We start from the raw sequence: 15,512 nt of genomic DNA on the forward strand, positions 1-15,512 counted from the left end.
TCCCCCTTAAAAAAATAAACAAGTGCCAAATAGATTTAGTGGCAGACAAGGAGCCGATCAGTATGTCTCATGGAAGACGTCCAGTGACGTGAAGGTTTATACATCCTTGACTGAAGAAGCACAATAATTGGCAGTAAACTAAGGGAAATGCGGGTTCAGCGGTAGCGACTGCATGAAGATGTGGATAATACCTAATATAAACACACAATAGTAGATGCACTATCATGGACCAGAGACGTGATTGTGATAGTGGCAGAACACCCCAGAAAAGTGATACGCCCTCTGTTGTGCTGGAGGGGAACTGCTTTGCAACTCCTCTGGCAATGGAGAAGATTGAAAGGAAAATGTTCCAGTCCAAGTGAGCATGACTTCGCACTCAAGCTAAGACCTATAAATTAGATTTAAAGGACTCCGCTACAACAACACTACGTTTTCTGCTAAAAGTCTATAACAGTGACTGACTTACGGCCATCTTTATGTTTGTGAAGACAAAGATCCCTTGTACACACACACATAAACACATACAGGTGCACACATGCGCGCACACATATCACACACACAGATGCATGCAAGCACAGGCTCAATATTGCATGTCTTTCTGTGGAGCTAGTAAAGTTATACTTTCAATGAAATTTGGCTGAACCCACGTTATGATATCCACTGTAGTATTTTTTTTTATTCCCATCATTTTCACATTTCTTAGCTCTATGTGCCACCACTCCTCTGTCCCATTTTCATCCCCATAATCTGTGATGCCTCTGCTTCTCCAGAGCCTGGTCGCGCTAAAACTTTCCCAACAAAGCAACGAGGGAAATTGCATCAGAGATTTCTATAGAGAACTAAAGTTATTTTATGAATAGTGAATTATTGATCTTAAGTGGATTTATTGTGATGTTGCTGTGTGAGTTTAGCTTGTAGTGAATGTGTGTGTGTGTGTGTGTGTGTGTGTGTGTGTGTGTGTGTGTGTGTGTGTGTGTGTGTGTGTGTGTGTGTGTGTATCTAAGTCTTGGTTTGGTAACATGTTTACTTTGCATGTATTTGGGGTTGTGTCTTTGACGGTGGTTTGGATGCATGGGTTTGGGTGTTGGAATGAATGAGCCGTCCCACTGTGAAGGGATTTTATGCGTCTTCTACAGCTGTAGAAATGTCTCAGCTTCGTGTGAAAAGGAAAAGGAAATGAAAATTTATCATAATTGAGAGGAAGCATCAAGAGGGAGTCAAATTAATGCCATCAACATGGTTAAACCAAGTCAATGAAGCCATTTCATTCCCCTGACTTCTCTCCATTCATGCATAATGTATCTTAATCTGATCTGAAGGCTCCTCTCTTAATGTTCCTCCAACCAAAGATGAAGCCTCTGAGTGTGAAATTTAGCCAGAATTAAAGTTTTAACATGACAGCTGGCACAGGGAATCCAAGGCTCAGCTCCTCTTTGGTTGCAAAGCAGCTGAAGAAAAAGGATGGAAAGAATAGAGAGGATAAAACGGGGAGAAGTGAGGATGTAAGGTCGAAGGAGGGTGGTAGGAAGGAAGAGGAGGACAGACAGTAGGTTTTCCTTTTGACTGTTGCTTTGGGAGTCTTATCTCATGCTCCAGCTTTCCATCGTCACACACTTTTTTCTTGTTTACTCAGTGCCAGCTGGTGTTTGCTGGTGCTTTGTTCGAGGCTTTCTGTTTGACTCCACTTTCTGGGTGTTATCAGGTCTGCCGGGCTCTACTTCTGGGGTTGTTAAAAGTCTCTGAAACACTGTGGTTTACAACTTCACTAATTCAAACAGGGAATGTAGATTTTTAGCTGAAAGTGTAATCTCTTTATACGCTAAGAGGATTGAGAGTACTGGCTTTGCCTAAATAAATGACTCTGAAGAGAGGGAACATCCCTGGTACTTGCACCTGAACTGTGTTTTCATACAGAACAAAGACTAGTGGAGGAGAATGAAGACGGTTGACACAATGGCTTTCTTTAAGAACCAAGGGATGTTCTGGGTATCCATTAAAGCACAAATTTAAGACACGTGTCTTTTCTCACACAATGAGCCGCTCGTTTGTAATTTGCATAGTAAGCACTGTTGGGCCACGAGAACTGGGCTCTCAGCTATAACTGGCACTTCTGCATTGAGACCAGATGATTCCCAGTGGAGTTCTGTTTTGCCCTGGGCTCTCAGCACAAGCAGCTTCTATCCTCATGAAGCTCTGCTGGATCACTGCTGCTGTGGGTGTCTCATTTTACATGCAGGGAGGGACTACTCCTTTAAGGAGCCTGAGCAATTATGTCATCATTTTAATTTGCAAACTCCTAAATACTATAATAGGTTTACAAATACTACATCTTTATTCTCTTTCAAACAGGCATATTATACTTTTAATAGTTTAATTGGGGATTTCATTTAAAATTGTGGCATATTTTGGAGAGTTCAGATGGCGATCGCGCAGGTGCACGCAGCGAGCTGCTCGTCGTCTTTACGCAATGGAACCTTGCGTTTAATTGGCTTTTATGTATCGTCGTTGTCTCTGATGATTTTTCTGAATGGTGTGGCTTCTCTGGTGACTTATGATCGAGCTGCGCTGCTGAGGCTTCGTCCTCTTGTTGATGTAGCGGGCGCTGCTCGCTGGGACCCTCACGGATGGCGTTGTTGTTTGGACTGTCTGTGTGCTCTCTTCCCCCAAGCCGTGATGTGTCGACCCTCTGTCCGCCCCAGCTTGAGAAGGAAGCATCGTAGAAGATGGGGAAAGCGAGGTAGCCGGTGTGTGAGACGTCGGGCTGGACTTCCGGGATCTCTGAAGAAGTGGCTGGTCCGATTCGGCCCAGCTTGTGACCCGGTGGTTCCGAGACGTCTGATGGTTTACTCTGTGCCCTGCCTTGTGGACTTGGCCGGCTTTGAGGATGAGCTGGCACCGCGCCATGGCCAATCGGCTCGAGGACCTCGCCAGAGTGGGGTTTGCTGGGAGAATCTACGCTCGGTCACGGGCTCAGAGTTGGAAGAGACGTGCCTGTGCGCGATCCCAGTGCTGCGGCCCCGCCGCAGACCCAGTTTGGTCTGGTCAATGCCAGGTCTGTGCTGAACAAAACTTTTATTCTTTGGGACTTTTTTATTCAGCATGACTTGAGTTTTCTGTGCATCTGTGAGTCCTGGATCCCGTTTGGTGACTGGAGCGCCCTGCTGGAGCTGGTACCACCTGGCTGCTCCTGTTTTAATATCCCTAGATTGCGGGGCAGAGGTGGTGGGCTGGTTGTTGTTTTAAAATTCAGTTTTCCTTGTAAACCGCTTACATCCCCAAATTGTAAAAGACTTTTCAAAAAAAGTTTTTCAAGAATTTTGGAAAACTGTGATAATAGTGACACGGGCCTGTAATTAGTGAAATTATGTTTATCTCCAGTTTTATATAGAGGTATTACTTTGGTCATTTTCATCTTCTGGGGAAATTTACCTGCTTTGAATGATAGATTGCAGATATATGTTAATGGCTCAATCTCTTCTATAATGTTTTTAATCTATATCATTCCAGTCATTAGACATTTTTGTCCATTTATATAATTTTTTTAATTCACCATGTTCTACTGGGCAAAGAAACATTGAACCACATATCTTTTTTCTAAATAATCGAAGTTGGTTTCTATATCTGGTGGAATTATTTTTTCTGCCAGTTCTGGCCCTATTTTAACAGAAAAAAAAACTATTAAAACCATTAACAATATCAGTCTTGTCTTTAATAGTTTCATTATTGTCATAGTAATAATCTGGATATTCTTGTCTCTTAGATTTACTTGAACCTTTAATAGGAGTATTGAGCACATTCCAAGTCCCTTTTACGTCAGTTTTATTTTGTTCAATAAGATCACTATAATATTTATTTTTATTACTTCTTAGAATTGTTGTCAATTTATTCTTGTATGCCTTGTGTTTACTTTCAGATTCTGTTGATCTGTTCTTGATGAAGTTTTTATTTAGTACGTTTTTCTTTTGGCACACATTATTTAAGCTTTTTGTAATCCAAGGCTTGTTTTCTTGTATTTTTTTTATTTGATCTTTTTCACTATAAAGTTTCAAGAACCTTTCTAAAAATAGATTATTGGCTTTATCTACATGTGTTTGCTCACAAGCTATATTCCAGTTTTGCTTGGATAATTCAGTTTTAAACATATTCATAAAATCTGGCCTTCGTAATCCTTTACTTATATAATTATTTCCCTTATGTTGGACAGTTATAAAGTGTACATATTGGCAAATGATCAGAGATGTCAATATAAAGCAACCTACTCATATTGTCTCCAATTATATTTGTATTAGGGATGCTCCGATCAGGTTTTAATCTGCCAATCACCGATACCGATCAGCCAAGAGGCCGATCATGGCCGGTCAGCTGATTACCGATACCAATTACATAGATTGGCTGTAAATTGTTCATTTAGCTATGGTGAGTTCTAATGCATATGTTACATATTAATTCAGAAAAAACATGGTTTTACTTCACTTCAAATTATGTAATATCAGTAACAATTTATAAGAAATTGAAAACATTAAGGCTCTCTTTAGGCTACAAATAGTGCAAGAAAAGTCATTATCTCACATCACCGCCTAAATCAAATTAAGTAACCAAGGATACATTCAGATACATCCAGTGAGCTGTTAAGCTCAGCACTGACACAGGACTGACATCTGAGCTCCAAATGTCACTTGTGAAACTCACAGAGAATGAGACACTTTCTTTAAGGAGTCCCTCGATGAAAGATTACACTGTCTGGTGGAGCTCTGGGAGGGCTACGTTGGCGAAATATTTACGTCCCGGTAGCATGTAGCGAGGTTCCAAGTGGGTTAGTAGTCGGCGGAATCCGGCGTCTTCCACAACTGAAAAAGGCTGGTCGTCTAGTCCAATAAACTCGATGATTTTACGGGTAATTTGCTTAGCCTTTTGACTGTCACGCTCATATGGGCGAGTGTTTCCAAGCGTCGGCTGCGTTAGCTGCCGTCTGACTGTGGCTGCATTAGCATTAGCAGGCTTCTTTTCATTGTCTGCGGTGAGCCTCAAAAACTCACCATGCTCCGCCAAGTGTTTAGTCTTTAAATGTCGGATCAAATTCGTTGTGTTGAATTTTTTTTGAAGTGCTTCCTCTGCAGGGTATGTTTTCGTTGCAAGTGTTGCAAGACGCAAACTTAATATCACTCTCGCACACCGTAAAGAAGTTCCACACGGCAGACATGTTTGTCTTTGCGGGTTTGCCGCCAGGTGCATGCGCACTAAGCGGGGAGAAGCGGAAGGGTGAACTACCGGCCGGGAAGAGTAAGCGCCAGTGCCAGATCGGAAATGAAAGGCAGTGATCGGCGATCACAGATCACACACTTTTGCAGGAAAATCAGCCGATAATTATCTGTGGCCGATCAATCGGAGCACCCCTCATTTGTATATATATATATATATATATATATATATATATATATATATATATATTAATGTACTTTTGTATGTAGTAATTGGACTTGGCTTGGTAATCCTTGGAAAAAATCCCATGCTATACATGTAATTTATACATTCTTCAGTCATTTGATGTGATTTTGCATTCAATAGATTAATATTAAAATCCATACAAATGAAAAGTGACTTGTTCTGCATTCTTGAAGTCACACCACTGTTGCATTTAGTGTTAATTTACTTCAGATGAGCAGGTCAAGTATAGATAAAACAACTCTAAAAGTCTCAAAGGTACTAGCTCAGTTTCATTTTCCTTCATTTTATGGCTCTAATTAGTTGCCAGCAGCCACCTCCCACTGAGCTGCTGACCTAACATCCTTCTGTGCTCCATTGCCACTATTAGTATTAACAGCATTTGGGCAGAGTTGGGCTGCTGTGTTCAAGCAGTGGGCTGCATTAGGAAATGGAAAGCACCCAAAAGTGGTAACAAGACTTATGCTTTTATCTAAGGTCTCAAAACACAAAGATCTTTCCTCTGGTGATAAACTTGGACAGAGTGACTGAAACTGCATGCATCATGTGGCTTTCCTTCAATTAAATGAGCAGAGGTGTGGCTCTGTTTTGACTGTAACTACATCAATGTGGCTGTATAAGAAAAGAAAAAGCTCTAAAGTGTCTTATTCATTCTCTCTTCTATACAGGCCCACTCAGTCTTCTTGTAAAGCTGTTTCTCAGTATAAAACCTAGTAAACAATCAGAGCCTGTAACGTCAGCAAAGCTACCGACTGTTATTCAACTTTCTTGATCAAACACATCTACGCACTTTACACAAAGCACTGAGCTTGAATGTCAGAGAGAATTCATCTTTAACAGTTTGTGCTTAAAGCCGTCCTTCAGACCTGAAGTCATCTTGGAGTGTTAATGTTCCACAATAAAAGGGCCAGAATGAAAGGAGTTTCAACCAAAGTTAATTATTTAACACTTGCATTTTACTTTAGGTTAGTGCTTTTCAAGAGGCTGAGAGAGAGAAAGCTTTTACCTTTGGGCATTTTCTAAGGATTGTTAAGTTTTGGAATCATTTTGTTTTGTTTGAAATGAAGGACTTTGGTCTTAAAGCGCTGAATGTAGCCAAAGCTTTTTATTTGATGTTCAAACTGAACAAAATACCTGAAATTCTAGAGACGTGTCACCATTTAGTTCTTGTTGTCATGAGGTTGAGTTTGAAAAAAAAATGATGACATTTTTAATGTTTCAGTAAGAAGCGATAGGAGTTTGAGGACTGGCAAGGCTGGTCGTGAGCTGTTTAACTGATGGGAAATAGGTGGGGTGGCTGATCTGGGGCCTGAGATAAAATGAACCAGGGCACAAGAAAAGGTGTATAACATACTGATCACAAGAAAATAAATAGGCTAAAAGTAACATTGAAGTAAAAAGACAAACCTTGGCTTAGTGGTAGGACTGTCTGCACTGGGACTGGGAGATAAGGGCTCCAATCCAGATGGGTCATACCAAAGACTTTAAAAATGGGACCCAGTAACTCAGCTTTCAGGGGTTGGCTTAATGAACTGAGCTGTATTGGAATGTTTATTATGTGAAGTGCCTTGAGATGACTCTTGTCGTGATTTGGCGCTACATAAATAAAATAGAATTGAAATGAATTGGATTGGGGTGGGGTGGGGGGTGGGGATAAACACCCATTTAGTTCCAGAGCGCAGCTCTCCACGGGGATGGGTCAAATGCAGAAATGTAACTTCCCCAGGGTGTGATGATGACTAATGGGACTTTTACTTTATTAAATCAAGCTAATCCTAACCCACATTGGAAAAAAGTTCCTGTTTGTGATGTCACACATGGGCAAAAGTTTTTACATGAAAGAAGGAACTGGATAAGCAGCGGCTCTACTCTAAGCCCCTCTGTGATGTCCGCCAATAGCAGTCTGAGTGGGGATGGCTGGGCCTGGCCAGCTGCAGCTTGTTAGTGGCAGAGTCCTAAAAAGGCTCATTCTAGAAGGTACAGAGACTGTTGAGAATAAAACTACTTTATGTGAAAGGGTTTTTGGGCAAAGAACTTGATAAACCTGTTTGGTATTGACCATAGAACTACTATATCTTAAGAAAAAGTCGTAATATGTCACTTTAAAGTGAGGGTCAAGGCATGGGTGGAGATGTATTTCATCCACACTTCCTGTTAGGAAAAGGCTTCTGAAAGAGCACCCCCCCCCCCCCCCCCCAGCGTGTGCTGTCGGAGTTTAACCCTCTGATGCATGAATTATGAGATCTTTTTAAACAATTTTTTTCATCCATCTTTAGGTGTGAATGAAACAAATTTCAACAAATATTTTTTGTAACATTTTGTTAATTTACAAATAATTTATTACATGTCCATCTCAGTGGACAACGTGCATTCTGAACATGAAATATGGTGGCTTGACTTACTTAAGTCCAAATGGAGGGGCTCACATGCAATAAAGTCTTCAAAAGCTGTGCTTAATAGCAAAAATAAAGTAATAACAATTTTGAGTACCTGTCCACTGTAGTGACCATTATGCATCAAAGGGTTAACGAGCATGTGCGTACTCGCGCGTGCATGCAACCACGTACTCACACAACACTTACCGCTCAGAAGAAAAGCAGACAGATTATGCAGCATTCTGGAGGATTTCCTGTTAAACGCGATCATTAGATGAAAAGGGGAGGAGGGCATTTTTTTAAAGGAGGCGAGCGGCTCAGAGCGCCAGCGTGTCAAATTGGTAGGTGCGGCTGCATCACCTGGAGACCAGTGCAGTGTAGCCACGTAGTGATTTGCAGACAACCTCATGTTTTTCAGCTTAGCCATTAGCCACAGCTGGTTCTACATAAATGTGGGGCAGAGTTTTAACCTGAAGATGGAGATAGAATTATGGTTTTGGGCTGAAATATTAAATTTAAAGTAAGTTGCACTAAACTGCTACACTAATGATTACACATGTGTACAGCACCATTAGACACTCATCTATGCAGGTTATCAGCAAAAAAAAAAGTTAATTTAGGCGTTACTTGCTCTTTAAACTAAGATAATCCTATGATGTGCACTCTGAAGCGGATCAAAGACCTTTCTGTGATCCGTCAGTGCCATGATTACGTGTAGTGAATGACTCCAGAAACCTGAGTGCATAAAATAACATTTTCTTTAGTGTAAATGATGGTCAATGTTTCACATTCTACTGAGCTTTGTACATTTTACACATTCATGATGTGGGAGCAGTATTACTTTAACAAAATGTTTATTTTATGGCTTCAGAATCCTTGGCATCGCAGTTCATCAGTCTGCTTAAAAAAGTTAGAATTAGATACATATTTATAGTTATTGAAACTAGTATCAAAACATAAACTATTAGATGTTTTCTTAAGTTGAAAAAGATCAAAAGTTTCCCAAATAATTTAAAAATCCTTTTTATTTGTGTACTTAAACTCAAATTAAAATGCTGTTCAAATAATTATTAACTTTTAATCACTTGATTTGAGTTGTATTGACATTAAAATTCAGTCTAAATTGAACAAGGAGGAGGCGCTCAGCCTGTATGACTCATTCCTTGTTTTAAATTGGAATCATTTTCATGTTTTGTTCCTTCTTCCCTCCTTTAGGCATTCATGGAGGATGTCAAGTCTCGCGGGCCCTTCATCTACTCGGTTCTGGAGTCTGCCCAGGCCTTTCTGGCTCAGCACCCTTTCCAGGAGCCAGAGGAGACCCTGACCGATGGAAAAGGTCTGCTCCCTCCACACTCTGAGCCAACTGCTGCGCCAGTCAAAATGTCACACTCAGATTCCCCCTCAGTTCAACCCCCAAGTTCATTCCATTAGGTCCCTTGCAGGTGAAATTTTCCATTAGCTGTTATTAGCAGTGATCAGTCCTCTGGTGTCTTGCTGAGTTTAGGAAAAATGTCCGGGTCGGGACCAATTAGCTCCAGTTTACTACAGTGCCAGCTGCTGAGATCAATATTACAGTGAGCTTGACTGTTTCTCCAGACTCATGTTCTCCTCTGAATGGTTTGTTCTCACAGTAAGCTGTCCCACTATTGTCTCTCCAACTTTTCTTTGTTGTAAAGTGTTTCAACTTCCACCCAAGTAGTTTCTCCTTTCTTTACTTTGTTTTTTAGTGTTGTTTCAGTTTCTAATTCACTCGGATAGAGAAAATAAAGATTATTTGGCTGGGAAATATAATTTCTACTAAGAAATCACAATGTGTGCAGCCGTGTGTGTGTGTGTGTGTGTGTGTTTTGTTTCTTCCTGTTAACTTTTGTAGGGCACTCATTGAAGTAGTTAATTTTTATTTTTATTTCAACCCCTGGGTGTTATTGTAGTCCATAACAAAAGTGTATTTCTGTTTTCAATGTCATTTTTCAAAAATATTTATTTTCATGCAGAAAATCAGATTGAAGTGATCACATAGGGACGTGGGCCCTGTTCTGGTAAAAGAAATCCCAAAATAAATAACTATGAACAAGCTAAATAAACAATATTTTTGAATAAATGAATAATTATAAGACACTTTAGCATAATCTAGCTAATTTTAGAACATTATATCACTGTTCAAAACTACAGAATATATCACTATTTTAATGAGTTAATTTACATGTTATTTAATGAGCCATTGGACATAAGATTCCATAGTAAATGTGAAATCAACCCGATGGATCTGTGGGTACTGTTTAACCAGAAGATTGGAACTTTTTATTGCAGGGATAATGTAACCACTTCGTATTAACTCAGACAACAGAAGAGAGAGTCAAGTTTTAAAAGTTTAAATATTTATTACTAAACAAATTAAAACTAGACTAACTTAACACTAAATGTATGGTGTAACTAAGGTGAATGAGACGGAGAATGGTGTAGTGTGGAATGTTGCTCAGAACCAGCAAATCTGAAGAAACGATTAGTTCTGGTGGGAAATGAAGCTGATGTCTTCACGCTAAGCTTTGGTCAGGAGTTTCATAAACACATTCAACGCCATTCTGTCGGTCTACGTACCCTTAGTGGAAGTCCACGTCTAGATCAGGAGGTGTAAAGGTCCAGCTTGACCTTTGTGGAGCCAAAGCTTGTAGAAGCAGCCGCGGCAGCCGACCACCAGTCTTGAGATACTCCCGGGTCACAACAGTTTATCAGCATCTAACAAGACCCAAAACGGGGTCGTGGTGGTTCAGCTTTTATTCTGAAAGGAACCGTTGCAGCAGGTGGAACGGCAACAGGTTTATCCAGCTTGTCGTTGGTTCTTTCGGCTGAAGAGAAGAGTTACGGATTGGCCACTCCGTCAACCTCTCTAGAACGCTTTGAACTGGCATTAAAGATGGCGTGGGCATAGTTTTATACTTCGGATGTTTTGGTTTATGGTCGAATGAAAAGATGACAGATTTACCAAGCACCAGTGACAGTGACAAAGTCACTCGTGTGACTTCGTCAGTAAACACAACAACAAGCAGGAGAAAATTACAACATGGTTTGTGTTTTATGTTCTGTCCGTTTTATAATCGCCAATACGGACCTGAAAAACAAAGGAGACCGCTAGCTAGGTGATAACTTCTCACGGGGACGCACAGTTAGTAACATTTTTTAAAAGTAAAGCAACCGGAAGGAAGTACGTTCTTTATTCTGAAAATCTCGGGAGCTTCTCTCCATTTCCGCGTCCGATTTCCTGTCTTTCCTTCCCCAAAAATGTCGAACTTGACCCGTTTCAGAGGCGTCGCGCGTAGAAAATAGAACCGGCGCGTAAAGGCTGCGACATGCTGCTCCTGACCCCGGCTTTCCAGGGGAGCCGTCAGCAGCACGTTACTGCATCAGCACGCTGCTGATAGGAACCACTGTGGTCAACAGAACCTTTTCCACTGGAGCCGTCGGCAGCCGTCAGCAGCGCTAGTCGGCCGCGTCTCAGGAGCAGCATGTCGCAGCACTTTATGCGCCGGTTCTATTTTCTACGCGCGACGCCTCTGAAACGGGTCAAGTTCGACAGTTTTGGGGGAAGGAAAGACAGGAAATCGGACGCGGAAATGGAGAGAAGCTCCCGAGATTTTCAGAATAAAGAACGTACTGCTTTCTGGTTGCTTTACTTTTAAAAAAGGTTACTAACTGTGCGTCCCCGTGAGAAGTTATCACCTAGCTAGCGGTCTCCTTTGTTTTTCAGGTCCGTATTGGCGATTATAAAACGGACAGAACATAAAACACAAACCATGTTGTAATTTTCTCCTGCTTGTTGTTGTGTTTACTGACGTGCTCGGTCGGTGACAGCTGCTCCCCTGCTGCTTCGCGTCTCGTGGGAAGGGCCAAGCAGCAGCTTACGCGAGCAAGACGTGCTGCTGCAGTAACGTGCTGCTGACGGATCCCGTGGAAACCCGGGGTGAGACGCGGCCGACTCGCGCTGCTGATGGCTGCCGACGGCTCCAGTGGAAAAGGTTCTGTTGACCACAGCGGTTCCTATCAGCAGCTATGACGTGCTGCTGCAGTAACGTGCTGCTGACGGCTCCCGTGGAAAGCCGGGGTTAGTGAAGTGCCTCGAGATGACTTGTGATTTGGCGCTATATATGTAAATGAAACTGAATTTAACCAAATCCTTGACTCTCTCCTTTACATACCAACTCTTTTACTTGATTTATGTTATTACCCCAACGTGTTCACTTCCATCCAAAATTTCTTTTATCCTCCTCTACCTTCCACAGAGGTTTCTCCCCGTCGGAGGATTTTCAATGTGAGCCGGTCGGTATGGAAGCAGGCGAATGTGGCCAGTGACCTCTGGGAAAAGCTGACAGCACGTTGTGTGGACCGACACAGGTCAGAGATTGTTAGTCAAGGATAGTGCACATCTCTAAATAGCACCCTTTCTGTTCTAAAAAAAATCATTATTACAGCTTGTCACATACAGGACCATTTTAGTTCAAAAGAATTTAATTTGGTAGGGTTTATGTTGACAAAGATGGTGCCAGAAGGAGGTTGAAATACAATAAAAATATGGATATTTAGACAGGTTTGGTCACTGTTAAATACTGAAAGTTAATGGCTAAACATGGTTTAAAAAAATGAACAAAAATGTCCAAAGAAACTAGCGTCTGAGAGTTCTTAGAGACTTTGGTTCAAAATCAGTGTTACATGAAAACACTTGCTGTTGATCAGAACAGGACAACATTCAGCATGACAGTTTTAATGTGTGATGAGCCAATGTGAAACTCACAAATCTTTTTCAATCCACGATTTCACAGTTGGTAAGAGCAGTTCTATTAAATGGAAGTTTTTACTTTCAGAATCATAATTTAAAAGTTAATCAGAAATAAATAAATAAATAAGTCATATTCTGTTAATCTTTTTCTGTCAGAAGTTGCTGACACTAGAATCAGCAGATCAAAGCCGTGTGAGACTCAGAGATAGATTATCAGCCCTTCAACCCAAAGTCTGTGTATTTCTATTCAAATTAGTTTAATTAGTTTATTGTCTGAATAGTTTTAGCTGTTTATTTTAACTTTTTGAGATACATTTATATAAATCCTGACTTTCTTCATGTGTTTAAACTTGCCTTTTGTCCATCAGAGGTTTATGCTGCCATATGTTATCTATAATACCATAACTATATCATAGAATGGGGCAACTGTAATCTATTACACACTCTTTTAGGTAAACACATGTATCAAATGTTGGCCCAGGAAAAGGAAAGAAATTATATTTACATACCCAATTCATCCCTGTAGGGTGACATTTTTATATTTTGGTTACGATATTAAAATCTTAAATATTAGTTCTTCTCATGGTGTATTTTAGTAACCCAAATAAGACAAATTTGAAATTTATACAGACTAAACTGACAATTTATACATTGTGATAAATGATACTTGTAACTGCATGATCACAGACCTTTTAAAAGTTAAACTTTTTGTGTTGTTAATGAAAACTGCAGACACATGGAGAGAACACTGGAGCGCCTTTTGCAGATCCAGGCAGCCATGGAAGAGCTGGCAGGGGCCCTGGAGCAGGCAGAGGGGGTGAGGGATGCCTGGGAGCCTGTTGGTGACCTCTTCATTGATTCTCTGCAGGACCACATCGATGCTACCAAGGTGGATACACAATAAACTGCATAGTAGTCCATTCTCACTAAATTGTGTCATTATCTCCATCAGTGTTAAAGAACACTTGGATGAGTACAATACGCTGTTTTCAAATTCAAAACTTTTTCATCAATGGGGAGAAGACAAAGTGTCATATGTGAAAAAGTAAGTAAGTTGTTAAATCATAAATTGACTGCGATTAACAACTTAGAAGTTCAGTTCCACATCCAGACCTGATTTCTGCCAGACCTTAAAAAGAAGGAAATCCTTTCAAACAAACCTGTTTGACATCATGAAGCACAATTAAAGATGTCAAAAGGCAACATATGATAACACTGTAGTGTGGTTGGATTGTTGCTACATTTATTAAATGAGCAATAAGATGTGATATTCCATATAAATATGAATGATCAACAGGCACATGCAGAGGGGGGGCGGAGGGTGCTTGAGACCCTGCCCCTTTTGTCCGAAGTGCCCAAAGTGCCCTTTTTCCGGTCGTTCGTCAGATTTTACCATACAAAACTGTTATACTGTGAAACAAATCGGACACTAGGACCATGCGGGGGCAGCCGCCTCAAGCTGAAGGCTATTTTCCCTTAGACCCGCCTACAAGCTCACTGATTGGCTCTGCCGCATCATACTAACGTGTGATTGGTTGTCCTTACTGTCGCTCTACCTTGTAGCCATGGAGACGACAGACCGGTGTTTTCCCTGCGGACGGGAGTCTGCGTTCATCTAACTCAGGGATTCCCAAAGTGTGGTGCGCGCGCTGCCGCTAGGGGGTGCGCAAGGTGAAAAGTGTAATGGCTGCCGAGCTCAGAGAAGTCTGTCATATGTCACCATTAGCGTAGCCAGAAACTCATTTGTGGGTGGGCCTAAGAAAACGTAAGTGGGCCCAATAAATGTAATTGAAAACAAGTATATTTTTGCGTGCGTGTGTGTGTGTCCTCCACATGTGCCCTAGCTTCATAATAATGCGCCGAGCTTCAGCACTCTGGCCTGCGCACGCCGATATGTTCCGTATTTGATCATTTTTAACGATGTTGGAGAAATCTGAAGGTGGTGAAACATTCTGGCAGATTGTAATTAACACCTGTCTCATGCAGGTGTTCTGACATTGTAAACCTCACACACAGAACATTGTGGATGTACAGTAACAAAATAAATCAAGAAATTATTCCCATTCAGGCTATTAACAGCGTGCTGAAGATCTGTAGTTCAGAGTGCCTCTGTCAGAGGTCAGACGCGTTCCAGCGGAACCACGGCTCACGGGTGCACAAGTGCACATCTGGACTGGGCATAAGTAATTTTACAACATTGGTTTAAATAGCGCCAAGAACGAGACGCGGTGACTGGAGCGGCTCATAGAGCTGTGCCGCGCGCTTACACACACACACACACACACACACAGATTCAATAAGCGCGCACGCTGTGTAGACTCCGGCGCGCCGTCAGACTGAAGACGCTGCCTCCTCTGTGATAAAAACTTTTAAGAGGTTTTATAACAACATTTTTCATTCAAGGTCAAATTAAGATATTAGCTTCTATTTTGGGATGACGTATTAAGGTCGGGTCTGCTCCAGCCAGTGACTCCGAACCTGAACTCATGTTACTGCAGCATTTGTTATTCCAGTCCGCGTGGCAGTGGATCGCAGATTCAGCCACACCATAAAACAGCAGTAAGTCGGTCTGAGGCGAAAGTGAACCTCATGGCTATCTCTTTTCCAACTTCTCCCCATAGACATTTGATTACGCACAAGTAAGTGACCAGCTCAGGTTTACGCAGAGCAGAAGGAAGGAGAGCGCTCTGGCCGCACAGGTTAAACGTTCCTACTTTAAGAAAACCGTTAAATTGCATTTTTGATGTGCTACCTGGGCACTCTAAATATTTATTTAAAATTAAATCAAAGGAAATTGTAATGGTATTGAATGTTTTTTAATTACTATTTAAAAAATGAAAGTGATGGGAAAAAGCTTGATCATATTTTTTTTAACCCTGTCTGTTTAGCTTGATGTCTGATATATATATATATATATATATATA

The 15,512-nt window shown here is 41.2% G+C and overlaps 1 protein-coding gene across 5 annotated transcripts in view; it reads left to right on the forward strand.

The window, feature by feature from the left end:
* drp2 (dystrophin related protein 2) overlaps window positions 1–15,512 on the forward strand; it is a 525,275-nt gene that overhangs the window by 276,444 nt on the left and 233,319 nt on the right. For all 5 annotated transcript variants that reach the window (XM_015949550.3, XM_070550594.1, XM_070550593.1 and 2 more), the window contains 3 exons: window positions 9,033–9,153; window positions 12,095–12,206; window positions 13,321–13,477. In XM_015949550.3, the coding sequence (XP_015805036.1) occupies window positions 9,033–9,153; window positions 12,095–12,206; window positions 13,321–13,477 (390 nt within the window). The remainder of the gene's footprint in view (window positions 1–9,032; window positions 9,154–12,094; window positions 12,207–13,320; window positions 13,478–15,512) is intronic.

Source organism: Nothobranchius furzeri, chromosome 1, assembly GCF_043380555.1.
Source record: "Nothobranchius furzeri strain GRZ-AD chromosome 1, NfurGRZ-RIMD1, whole genome shotgun sequence".
In the NCBI taxonomy this organism is placed as follows: Eukaryota; Metazoa; Chordata; class Actinopteri; order Cyprinodontiformes; family Nothobranchiidae; genus Nothobranchius; species Nothobranchius furzeri.